The sequence below is a fragment of the Ostrinia nubilalis genome, chromosome 14 (genome assembly GCF_963855985.1).
Source record: "Ostrinia nubilalis chromosome 14, ilOstNubi1.1, whole genome shotgun sequence".
Taxonomy (NCBI): Eukaryota; Metazoa; Arthropoda; class Insecta; order Lepidoptera; family Crambidae; genus Ostrinia; species Ostrinia nubilalis.
The window spans coordinates 7,499,923-7,513,485 of record NC_087101.1 but is presented as its reverse complement, the minus strand read 5'-3'; the positions used below and the strand labels follow the sequence as shown (position 1 = coordinate 7,513,485).

Here is a 13,563-nt window from a genome sequence, read left to right as displayed (position 1 = left end):
CGACGCCGCGCGGCCCGCGATAACGTCGCGCGACGTCGCAGATAAAAGCCTGCACCTCACTACGAATACCTCATTCGTTTAATTAAAACCTCCACTCTCACCCTGAATAAAAATAACATTATACTATTTTCAGCAGACTGGTTCAGGTGAAGTGTTAAAATCTCAACGTTTCCACATGAGGATCGTGGAAAAGCGGGAAAAAAATAATAATTGAACGCTCTCGGGGTGAGAGCGTCGGATAATTAACAGGACGTGTCGCCAGGATAAAAGTGCCTGTGGATTTCAATGAGCGAGGAAATTCTGGAATCGCTGGAGAGTCGGCGTGATCGTGTTTCACGTTTTTAAGTGACGATTTTCTACTTTGTTTACGTCCTGCGCTTGTTACAATAACGACAGTCGCTTTTGTTGCTTTTTTGCTTTGCTGCTCGGCTAAATAAATTAATTCCAAGCTTGCCTGTCTTTTTTTAATGAGGAATGACAATGGGTTTGACTCTCGTTCGTAGTTAAATTATTTTTATTATGTAGTACGTTGATCCGCGACGCGCTAACTAAATAAATGAAAAGATATTGTTTTGGTGAGGGTTCAAGAGTGGGGTGTCTATGCTGCGTGGATTTTAGTGCACATTCCTAAATGTAAAACTACCTTAAACATAGGATAAAACTTAATACACTGTTCTAAAGCACTGCACAGGTAGGGTCAATGTTAATTTGTCCTGGGATTTGTAAAGGTGTTTTTAAGTGTCACACTGAGAATAAATGATTTTTATAATGAGCGTAAATGAACTAACTGAGAATAAATGAATTCTTACCTTATAAAATTGAGAACGGTGTCCGGTAACGAAGATGTATCATTAACACATGTCCCAGGTCTCGGCTCCGGCACTTTACTGCTGATGACCGGCAGCCAGGCGGAGCTGGACGTGGCCTGCTCCTTGAACTTGCCCTCGAAGGCTTTCTGGATGTCGCCGATGGTGAAGGTGCAGATGGCGGAGCCCATCAGCCCGGTGGAAGCTGTGGTGAACACGCCGTAGAACCGGCTGTCGTCGCCAGGCACTTTGTAAATGCTTTCTGTTGAAGATATTTTATGGTTAATACCAGTTGGTGGTGGTGTTGGTACTCTTAAATATTATAATACAAGATTAGTCTCAGCTTGTTAAAAAGATTTACATTTTATAAAAACAAAACAAAATACAATAATAATTACGAACATTCTAAAGACAGTCACACATCAAGTTCAACATTGTTATAACTAGGTATGTAGGCTGTAATAGGAGCTATAATTTTGCATTAGTTAAATGTCGACTGTGCATTTTTTTATAACAATGACTTTAAATATCCTTTATATTGTAGTTACTATGACTTACTTTTCTAGACTTTCAAAATCTAAACATTAATTAAAATAGTCTTTAGACAGTTCAAAAGGCTTTAAAGTTAAGTTCTAGAAACTACCGACTAACGACGATAAATGAGTAAAGTTTCACACGAGATTGAGAATAGATAAAGTTATTATCAAGTTTACGATATCAACGCATACTAACATGTGTCACGTAGCACAAATGTCTTTCACGAGACACTGTTCAAAGTAATTAAAATTTAAATTGGGCCTGAGATATGAGAACTAAGCGAAAATTTATCAAGCACTGTCAAGATGTCTAATCTGCGATTAGTTGTCCAAAGTTGGGAGTTGACTATCAAATTATTATAATTGTGGGTGCTGAACTTCGTATCTTGATGTCAGAGTTGCTGTTACTATTAATCAGTATTCGAATTAATGTCACAGTGTATTGGGAAGACGCATCTTTGAAGAGTTACAACATTATAAGTTTGAATACAGCCATAAACGACATCAATGTTTCAATAAAAAGCATAAAATTTTAAAGTAAAGCAAAATGCACATCGAGAAAAAGAAACATAAAGAAATTCAATCGAATACAACTTTTTTACGAGAACATTCCCAACGCGAGCTCTCTTTATTCCCGTGCGATCGGCTTAATTATGCTAACTCCTCTGTCATCTGATAACAGTGAAAGTGAATTCAAACGATTTCCGAACAAACAAGTTTTCAATTCGAAACATTTCTGATTTCGATAGCAGCCAAAATAACCCCTACTTTTATTAAGAGCTCAATATCTGACATTAAAATCCGTTCATATAGACGTCCCTATTCGGAAATGATCGTCGAAGGAGGTACGACACTAGTTCGTAAACGTTCCTAATGGCGCTTCAACAGACATGTAAATAACACACCTATAGCAAATACTGAGCACTTGAGTACCTATTACATTCTCATGAGTTATGCAGGCGACGTAGCGGGGGCGCGTGAAAAACCGTGGTAAGCCCGGGCGAAGCGCGTTAATATTATATGAACACAGTCTGGGAGGACCGAACCTTCGGGGAAAATCGGCTAGACTTTTGTCGCTTAAATCGCACTATGCACTTTTGAGTTTGGATCTTAAATATTTGCTCCAGATTGACACGGTATTTGTGTTTGAGGATAAGGTGAGGGGATTCGGGTCCCGCTCGTGACTTATGGCTAAACGTCTGTGAACGCTTTGAAATACATTTGCTTTGTAGCCCCGCTTTTGTACTTTAAATAATGTGCAAACTACGTTTTCTGCACCGTAACTCTTCTAGATTTTAGGTTCTTAGAGTTTACTCAACACATTTCGTTTATATGGAGTCAAGTTTTGCAGTGGTTTTAAGAAGTAAGAGTCATGGTAATGTTTTTCTTTATTAAAATAGAAGGCGCTTTTAGGTACTGGTTTATTCCTGAAGCAGGTAATCTTTGATAGAAGTTTATGAAAATAATCTAAGAATGATCCTAATATATTGCATTAAGCCGTAACCTTTTCAGAGTTGTTAGAAATTATAAGGCTACCAAAAAATTGAATTTGTAATATTCTTTGGTGAATTATAGAAGATCGTACTCCTGCAGTGAAAACTAAATTACTCGATGATGATAATAATGGCATTATGAGACAAATAAATAGACTTACGGATCTCATTGAAGTAGAAGGGGAACTCCCCAGGGATGCTGCAGTTGAGGCGCGCCTTCAGGTACGTGGCCCAGTTCTGGCTGAGGATGTTCTTCCCGCCTGTGTCCCGCTTGCAGACGCGCGCCACGCGGGAGTAGACCGCCTTCCCGCAGTTGATGTACTCCACGATGATGACTATGATAATAATCTACAAATAAAACTTACGGATCTCATTGAAGTAGAAGGGGAACTCTCCAGGGATGCTGCAGTTGAGGCGCGCCTTCAGATACGTGGCCCAGTTCTGGCTGAGGATATTCTTCCCGCCTGTGTCCCGCTTGCAGACGCGGGCTACTCGGGAGTAAACCGCCTTCCCGCAGTTGATGTACTCCACGGCTGTCTCGCGGAAGAAGAAGAGAACGTACTCTCCCACATCGAAGGAGCCCACGAAGTTTGGTTCTGCGAAAGGAGATCTTATTTAGTGCGAATTAAGATACAAAGTTTATAATGTTAAAAAGGTAGAGCTAGGCAGGTACACAATAAAGGAAAGAATATCCATCCACCTACTATTGGAACACATTACGTCAAAACAGTGTTATTTGTTTTCAATAGCATTTCTACGCTTCCGCAATAATTATGTACGATGCACCTCCAGGAACCGATTCCACAAATTCAATTTTGTCAACTAGCGCCCAATCTCGGACTACCTCTGATTTATGCAGCCGCAAGATATGCAATAGAGGAAGCGATGAATGCATGAACAGCAATTATATCATACAAGACATTTATAGCCGTATTAATATGCCTATTTGTCAGCCTCGAAATGAAACCGCCACGTGCACAGGATTACAGAATACGGACGCGTGTCGCCAGCGCACAATATTCTTTGTAGTTATTATTATTATTATACTATCATTCAGACATACGTTCTCGCAGTTAATCTGGGTTAGCGCTTATTAAACTTTAATAAAGCACGGATCTTCGGAAATTATTGCCTCCATAAATTCGGGTTCGGGTAATTAATGGGGTCGATATAGGTATTGACCTATTTGTTGATACGGCAGGCGTTATGGGAGTGACGTGAATAAGTAAACAACGACATTGCTTGGAAATGTGATATTGTTAATAAGGGGATGCAGATTTTGGAGCAGGATTAATGGCGGATTAATGAGGAGTATTGATTTTATGTGAAAGTATTAATTTAAGCTCGTTATAACTGGATCATTTATTTTAATTAAGAATAAAGTTACTTATTATGTAGTATGTTACTTATGGGAATGAAAGATATAAAGAACAGGCCTATTCAGATGAACGATAAAAAATGAAATTATTACTAACTATTGAATATTTTCATAATCTGCGTATATACCTAGGTATGTCATTACTTTCCATATTCATCCATTGAATTACTGATTTGATCAGTAACAAAAGAAAATCGCATTCAAATACATATAATCAGGTCATCTTATCTTATCTTGCTCCTCCTGGTCCATAATCACAGGCTAGATTTTAATATCCATTTCCTAAACTCCTTTCGATGTGACAATACTATTTACTTTCCCATTCAAAATCTAGTTTAAGCCAGGCCAAATTGCACGCTAGGTAATTCATATCGGACTAGGGTTACCAATTTGAAAAAGGCACAGTTTATATGATATTTTTATTGTATTTTTTGACAAATTAGACGGGATTATTCACCCTCTCGTTCCCACCGCTGCAATTTTTGTGTAGCCAGGATCTACAGCTTGACCGTCAGTAAAAACCCAGCCAATGAAAGTCAAATTTGTCTCGGGGGAAAGTTAAACTGTCATTGGAACATCGGTCATACCTAACTTAAAAAATAGAACAAAAACAAAAGTCCGGTATGTCCGGACAAATTCGGACGCATGGTAACTCTACACAGGACCCATCGAGCGCCCGATCGGCTAATGCTAAATATCGGTCATTCAATAATACCTGTCGCCACAAATGAAGGACCCGTGAATCGATGTTGATTTTGGAATGCGTACTCATTATGCAATCACACCTAAATAGTTTTGCTTTGAATCAAGGATGGGAGAATGGGTTTTGATTGGAATGTATGGCTTGGATCGATCACGTATTCACGTATGTACTTAGGTAGATTGGTTTAGGACCTAAACTTTAGGTATACTTTTGTGTTTCTAGGGGATTCCTGGATTATTGTATGCCGGTTTTATTTTTGTATTAATTAAAATACAGGCTTGTTATATTGTGAAAGAGAATCTCGAACATATACCTTTTATGTCTCAAAGTCATGATACAGTCATATTTCTTGAGCGCATGTAGATATTTTTGCTACCATAATTCATTATGGTAGCGAAAATCTACTTCAAAGTCAACAAAAATAAATAAACCTTACAACTCGATACTAATTATATTCTAATCCTAGTCTTTGTAGTATCTTTGTATCTTAAAAAGTATGAAACGAGAAACAGACAAACACAGACCGGAGCAAATATCACAAAAGGGTTAATAAATTGAAATTAAATGAAAATAATTAACTGTTAGTGGCGTTTGAAACGCAAGCAATAAAGGCGGGTAATGAACAAAGCGATATTATTAACGAAAATTACGCAAATTTGTCGGCGGTAATTTCTATTCCCATGTTATTGTGGCAATCGCAATTAATGGCCGAACGGGCTTATTCCCTTTTGTCCCAGTTCTGATTCCGCTAATTAAAGAAGAACTAGATCCGACTATAATTGGTACAAACGTTTCAAATGGACCGGTGAAATTGAGCGCATCGCCTCCAATAATATCCAAGCATGAGAGTAGTATTTAATCGAGTTTGTTGATATTAATTTGTAGATTATTGTGTCAGATCCTATTTCTATCGAAGGAACTGAATTTATAATTATTGCTTAAAGTGTTTACGGCTTTATTTCTTTGAGATAATCGTACTGAAACTAAGTAAAGTTATTTTTTTGTATTAACATTTTTGACTAACACGCATCGATTTTAAAATTGTGGCTTATTAAACTCTACATTGATTTTACAAATTTTGATCGCTCAATGAAAAGGTCTGCCCTTACCAAAACCGAATCCAAAACTATAAACACAAGTATCAACTACCTCCAATAGGTAGTTCAATTATTCTATAAGAACTCAAACTAGGCGTAATAACTGGCGAATCGGGGCAGGCATCGGGGGCATATTATTGTTCGTTAGAGCGAAAACAGTTTAATTTCCATTGTTTAATCACAAATAGGGCGATTGCCGTGTAAATCGGGTAAACGCTGATAATTCGGACATTTGTCTAATGATTACCGGGAAAAGCTCGATCAGCGGTGCGTGGCAATTGTTCACCGTGTGCCATAACGATGATCGCTTTCCATTTTGATTAGTTTACACTTTACACGAATCGTACACGAATCGGTGTACCGTGACTTCGCTGATTTATAACGAGCAGTCGATGGATGGATTCGAAAAATTGTAAAACGATTCCACATTCAGGGGTTGAAATAAATTGAACATTTTGTAGGGTTATGCCCAAAGTTCGAACTTTAGAGTTCTTTAAAATAATATTCCAGTCTCCAATGTCCATATAACTATGCAGATGGTTCTAGAAATGGTCGAATGCAATTTGAACAGTCTTAAAGCTTTTATGGCATAGTGAATTTGTGAATGTGACTATAACACTTACTGTCGAGCCATTTGGAGTCGTATTTCAGCGTGCGTTTGAAGGAGAACTCGCGTCGCCCTGTGGTGAGGTTGTGGAGGTCAGTCCTGAAGATGACGGTGTCAGCCTTGGTGAATTCTGCGTTGGTGCCGGAATACAGTGCTGGAAGACTGCCAGGGTTGCCTCTCTCGACCCATAGCGCCGTGGAGTTGTCTGCCGGGTCGTACGGACACTTCGCGACGCCCATTCCGATGCCGGGCACGTACTCGTGCCGGGGCAGGTGCGTTAGGTTCGACTGGAACAAAAGAATAGCGTTTATTTTTATTGCCTACCCACTAGGTGTCGTCTTGTATTGCAGGTACAATATCGCTGATATATCGCCTCGCCGTATCGGCTGTACAATTTGTTACCGTCGTTTATAGGTTCGCCTGATTTCTATTGCTGTACAGTACAATTACGGTTAGGATATGAGATACTATGTTGTTTGAGCTTATCTTTGAGTTTAATAATGTCTATATGGATGGAAATAGCTTTGTCGTAGCCTCCTTTGTGTTATGTTATAGTCTATTTTCACGTAGTAAACGTAAACGTAATGTGAAACTAAAATAAAATAATGATACGTAAAACAAACAAAATAGTCTAATTTGTGATTCCTTTGAGTGAAACATATTATTGGCGTATCGTGACACGCCGTACCTACCTAATAGGGAGAACAAATCCAAAATATTGTAGAATATTTTGGGGGCGATCACGTTCATTTTACGCGCCATTAATCAAAAAGTTCACTAAAAATACAAACCTAACCGAATTTATGCGTTTCAAAGTCACTTACAGAACTGCCTACCCCTGCAGCCCCCTACAACTCAACAACACATCTGCTATTAATTTTTCCAAAAAATTTATGTTCGTTTCACGTTGAACGCGATTTATTAACCGAAACTTATTATTTTGGAGGCGCTCGAGTTTTTTCGACGAGCCGTCCTCGGCGGATTCCTCTATTAGTATAATGCGATGGGTGGCGGTACGGTTTTCGAAATTATCATAAAATTACTAAATGTAGCATAAACGTGGGGTGGGCAGTGGCGGCGTCGTCGTGGATTGAGACTTTATGTAAATTTTAACGACGCTGCGACCATCGGGGCCACCTGTGCCGCCCTCCGCTCCGCCGCACCTGTCGAAAACCTATGCCGTTTTTATTTCAATAAGCCGAGGATTAAATTAGGCATGCAAGGACATGCCGCGGGCCCCCAAGGAGCGGGATTTTTCTTATTCTTGCTTCACGCTCGTGTTGGCAACCCATTGTGGGCACCCTAATGCGGTGGCTGGACACGCGGATGTAACGGACGGGCACAACTTTTGCTATTCACTCGCACACTACGATTAATATATTGGATTCTAGCTTGTAAATTTCGTTTAACGCAGTGGTTAAACCAAATCCTTATGTGAAATATGCAAGCGCAATGGCGTTATAAAGTTCATTAGATAAGTCTAAAACTGTTTAACTAATTAGATACTAAAATTTTATTGATCCATTAAATTACTTTTATTAGCAACTTTTATGAATACAGCCTACTGGTATAAACCATGGTTTATGTGACCGAAAAATATTGTGTACAAAAACTTTAGGGTCACAATTAGATGCGTTACCGTTTGTGCAAAGTTGGGGCACACGTAACAAAACATTTTAGCGCCGTGTGAGACAAAACTCCATTACGCGTCGGAAACCCTCGGCAAATACTTTAGAATCACACCAAATAGCAAACCACTTTGAATGGTGTATTATTTTGCGACAGAGCCGTAAGTCCGGGATAAATAAGCAAATGGATCGGACGGAAGCGCCCGGGGCGTTCGGAGCAAGAAAGTTTGCGGCCCGGCCCTCATTAGGCCATACTTTTGTTTGTTTACGAAATTAGCAGCTTTCAATGACGGTGGCTGATGGGCGTCCATTGAATTTACAGTGAAAGGACCCGGACTTACCCAGTTTATGTAATTCGGTGTCAGGGATGCGATGTTTGGCGTCACGTTTGTATTGCTTCGGGAATTATTTCATTTTCAAACAAAACTTGGCTTGAACATTTCTTGTTTCTATTCAACATTCAATTAGATTTTTGTATCAAAATTTCATCTTACAGTAAAATTATATAATAATATATGTAGAATGAAACACAAGTTAAAAAATAATATTACGAAAAAAATCCGCGGCATAGTTTCAGCGGCGATCGGGTTATGCATTTAACAATCCACATTTTTCTGGCCAACAAAAATTAAGGCCCACAAAAACGATGGCCAGTTATTCTACATTCACCTGGTTGGTATCTGTGCGTTTGCAAAATGGTTTCCCGATACGTCACGAGCGTATAGGGGGCGCTGGTATCGCTAAACGAGGAGATAAGGTCGCGATAGTTTCCCTTCAGCTCCCTTACAGTGTAAATAGGTCACCTGGTCAGGTGCGCCGAGGTATTTCTAAGACGTTCTGAGACGACGTTCTTGTTTCTTTAAAAGATGTCCAATTGCTGCAACAACACGTTCTGACAAAGTTTTACTAGGTGCCATTGTTAGCAAAGTAAGGTTTAGAAACGAAGAAATTAAGTTTTAAGAGAACAATCAATTGCTCGCGCAGATCTGCAATAGTTTTAAACTACTACTGATTACTAACACTTTAATACTTTTTAATTAGTCTCGTATTTACCCGGCAAATAAGAAGAGAAGCGAGAAATAGAGACATAGCACAACATTGCCTAATTTTGCATTTGATTCATTTCTTTTAATGTATTGAATAGAAGCTCACTTTCCCATACAATTTATACACACACATTTTATAAATAAATGATTTTATAATCAAACTATAGCCAACTAATATCACCGCGCAAACATGTAGGCTGTCGTTCGACGTTAACTTCGAACGCACAAGGGATGAACGGGAACGGGACTAACTTCTGACGCGCGTCACTATCAGCTAATAGCGGCTCTGAGCGGAATTTATAAGCGCAATGTTGCTTTATGTTGTGAAACTATTTAGTGTGGTAGCGGGTATTGACATTCTGTTGAAGGACTTCCAGGCCTGGTGCTAATTTTATATTTCTTACAGTTAGAGTCAATCGTACAGGAGATAAATTGCAGCGTTGTTGTTAAGGAGCTTTAGAGGTTTTTATCGCGTTCTGACTAGAGTTTAATATCATGGTCTAATTTAAAAATATAGGTACTTAAAATGTTATGTATAGAGCCTTAATTTCATAAAAAAGACGAAAGTTGTCGATAAAAATTAGGATAAGGTTTCGAATTTAATTTCGAAGTAACTAAATATCACCAGGCAAAGATCAATAATATGAACAATGGAATACATTGGCTCGCGTAGACTAGCCACGTTCAAGGCTAATTTGAATCAACTCCAGGAAGATCGGTATTTGTATCACAGAACGAAATATACATAATACATGCACCTCCATGTCTCGCTGGGCCCCAAGAGATGCAAAAGTCTGCATAATCAGAATGCTACCGAAGTTAGGAGCAGTAAGTTTTGAGAGGCCTGTACTCGTATCACTTGCATACAAAGCTCATTTTGCATTCCTGAAATAGAAATAAGCACAAGTTTAGCTCAAGTGTGACGGCAAAGTTCGCTTGACGTCGGGGAAGTGAGTAATGCTAATTACTTAGAAAATGTTTTAAATAAATGTTGGAGATTTTTATCTGAGTTGCCGGCGGCTTCGCTCAAACGATGTCCCCGGCAGACCCCCGGGAACTTTTGACCTGAATATTATGTATGTATCCTATTATACAAGAATATAAAGACAAGGCAAATACAAGCCTGAAGAGCCCTTGTTTTTTGACAGATAATTCCCAGTACACGTTACTGTAATAAAATGTTATGGTTGACCTACTGACATTTGCACATTTGATATTAGACACAGTATACTTACAAATAAGAGCTGAAACTTTATTAAGTTAAGCCATACTATTGGGACATAAAGTAGTTTAAGATCAGAATGAAATAATAGACAAAATAAATCTAGGTAATTCCCCTTATCGCTCAGGTATCACAAGTAATTAACGTCATAATGTAAGGTGAAGGTAATTAAAACTGCCAATCCGAAGCCATAAAATAAAGGAGATAACAGTCGTAAAGCTTCGACGATATAGGTCCCTAATTCGGGACGGCTAGGTGCACCTGCACCCGTGATATACGGCGCCGTATAGTGTAAAGGAGCGTGTTCACTATAACATTCGTGTGTAAGCGTTGGGATAGAACATTCGTGTAGTGACGTAGGCGGCGAATCTTCTTGTCGTGATTTTTTTTTATCAGGCTTTACTTAAGCCACCCGAAGTCCAGGGAGATCATAAACCATCATGTTGACACCATGAAATCGAAATAGATGACCGTCTCAGACTTTAAACTATAATTTGGATGATAAAATATTGTATAAATAGATACCTTTATTCGTGTCTGATATACTTAAATACAAATTAATGCACCCCAATTGGCGGATTCATAACTAATGAAGGTTATCCCAACAAGATCTGCATATTAAGTTCGCGAACCTCATATAGATAAGTTGTGCTCGCTTTTACCAATGTATACCCACCCTAAAGTTATTTGTTGCCGTGTAAGCCACTCATGATATATTTGTTCCGCAAAAAATATAACCATTTTAGTTCAAAAAACTGCATACTACGGTTTAAGCTAAAAGCTTTTTATATTTTATTCAATTTGCAAACAGTAAAACTCAACTTTAATATTATTTTATGATCCTAGAATTAGCTAAAATAGTACGGAATGGTGGAAATAAAAATTGAAGACATTAAGGTAAACATAGACTTGCCTTACTCGTAACATGGACTGTAATTACGAAGAATAATTATACAGGAACGGTTGAAGTAGCGCCGAAGCAAAACAACTGCATTTGCAGTTGATTAAAAATGTAAGCGCATATTATGGGCACTCGAAACTGTCTGTAACGTGCACTCGCTATTAAGTTTTACGATGAGTACCGCAGCGAATAAAAACCGCTATAGGTACGGTACCTCTGCATATGCTATGAATCAGACCTGGATAAAGTCACTGAGAAGCGTATTCATAGGCCAGAAGAGTAAAAAATATAACCCTGCTTCTGCCGTAGGCCGATATAACCGTAGGTATTATTTTTTAATTTAAAGTACCTAGTACCAAACTGAGCTTTTTTGAAAGCCGTTTCTCCTACTTACAAAATTTGAAGTTCAATACGGGTTCGGTTTACAAATTCCTATGTGGTAGAATAGATCTTCAAATATCTATGTAGAGTCGTGCAACGTGCATAGGTGCAAGATATTCGTACTTAACGATGGATTATAAAGCTATTTTCCGAAGTGCACTCAACGCAGATGCACGCTGCTCGTGTAATTGACAATAGCATCAATATAGAGCCAAGATACTCGTAAAGGCCCTTTCAAATAGACGAGACCTTTACGAGATCTTCCACGTGCTGTCAGGTGTCAATCGAGTCGACTTATTCAATATCGGTTTCACCTGATATCGCAGAAATAATATCGGAAAATGAATAGATGGAACGAACATGATAACCTTATTTAAAAGGAACGAGAGGACCCGTTTCAATACTCATGTGAATTGACATATTCGGTATTCGATTTTATTACGCGTCGAAGTTTTTCAGGTAAACAACTTAAGAGAGAAAATGCCATATTAAAAAAGCAACCACTGCTTGTAAAAAAACAATCATAAAGTTGGGAACATTATCAAAAGTGCAAAACAAAAGCATTTACCCTTTATCCATGTTAACCATGCAAAGGCAAATCTGCGATTGTAGTACTTGAGAGGCGAACTTTTTGCGGAGTTGTTATGGCAAAGTCTATAGGAAAGCTCTCGAAGTTCGTACGTCTAAACTTTCAAGTATATGTACACTGCTCCAAGTTGGAAACTTATTTTAGGCCATAAAAGTTTTTATGTAGGTTTGTGAAAGCTGGATTACTTTGCGAATGTTTGCGGATAACAGTCTACCGTGGACATTATTGTGACAAGATATAGGCTAAGTTCAAACGTGTATGGACTCTACATTTTGTTGCAGCTTTCTTAGGGCTTTCATTTAAGTAGTGACGATTATACTCGTTCAGTATATGGGTAATTAAATTATTGATTTTCTTTCGTGATTGCTTAGAGGGTGAATTATTGATTTAGGAACGAAACAGTTGATGGTTCGCCACTTTATTGCATCAAAATCGATATAGAAGTTAGAACATTTCAGGCACTGGTTAAGTGCCTCTAGCTAGACAATGCACCATTTTTCAGTTTTCGACCCTATTTCGTGATATTGTCAATTGAGATATAGCCATTTAATCGAAACGTGAAAGGAGCAAGAAATTAAAATTCACGAAGTTTGTTTAAAAAAACATTGTTTACGTTACTTTGCAAATTGTTGCTATACCTTATCCGAGCAAGATCAATACGCTAAAGACATTACAACCATTCCCGTAATAAAACAATGACCGAAAACAATCGCTCAGTTCCAATGCATTAGGCAAACATTTAACCGAAAAGAACGAGCGCAAAAACGAACCGCTCGTTTGTTACGGCTCCTGCAAATAACAATAGAGCAATTTGTACCTTGGCTTATTTAAAACACATCGCGTTCGTCTTGTTCGGATAAAAATGCGATAAGCCAGCTTATTGATTGTGCCCATTTAAATTGAAAACGCTGGATCTGTTTGCGTCACAGAAATTAAATGAAAGAATCACGGTGCGATCCCGTAATGCGCCTGAGTGGCATTAAATCAGATGAACGGCGTCGAATTAATGCTTACCTGTGTTTTATTTTATGCCAGGCGTTATCGCTTGGTCTTTCTCAAGTATTCGTAATGAGCTTTTGTTTATCCGATTTTAAATGGTGTAAGTGAAATTGTTGCTTTTTGGTTTTTCTGAATTCTGACGAATTAGGGTAATAGGATTTGCTGATACCGTTTTAG

General features: G+C 38.5%; 1 protein-coding gene across 3 annotated transcripts in view; it reads right to left on the bottom strand.

The window, feature by feature from the left end:
- LOC135078066 (semaphorin-2A-like) overlaps positions 1 to 13,563 on the bottom strand; it is a 417,995-nt gene that overhangs the window by 26,903 nt on the left and 377,529 nt on the right. For all 3 annotated transcript variants that reach the window (XM_063972632.1, XM_063972631.1, XM_063972630.1), the window contains 3 exons: positions 6,637 to 6,907; positions 3,201 to 3,431; positions 810 to 1,068 (listed from right to left, as the gene is read on the bottom strand). In XM_063972632.1, the coding sequence (XP_063828702.1) occupies positions 810 to 1,068; positions 3,201 to 3,431; positions 6,637 to 6,907 (761 nt within the window). The remainder of the gene's footprint in view (positions 1 to 809; positions 1,069 to 3,200; positions 3,432 to 6,636; positions 6,908 to 13,563) is intronic.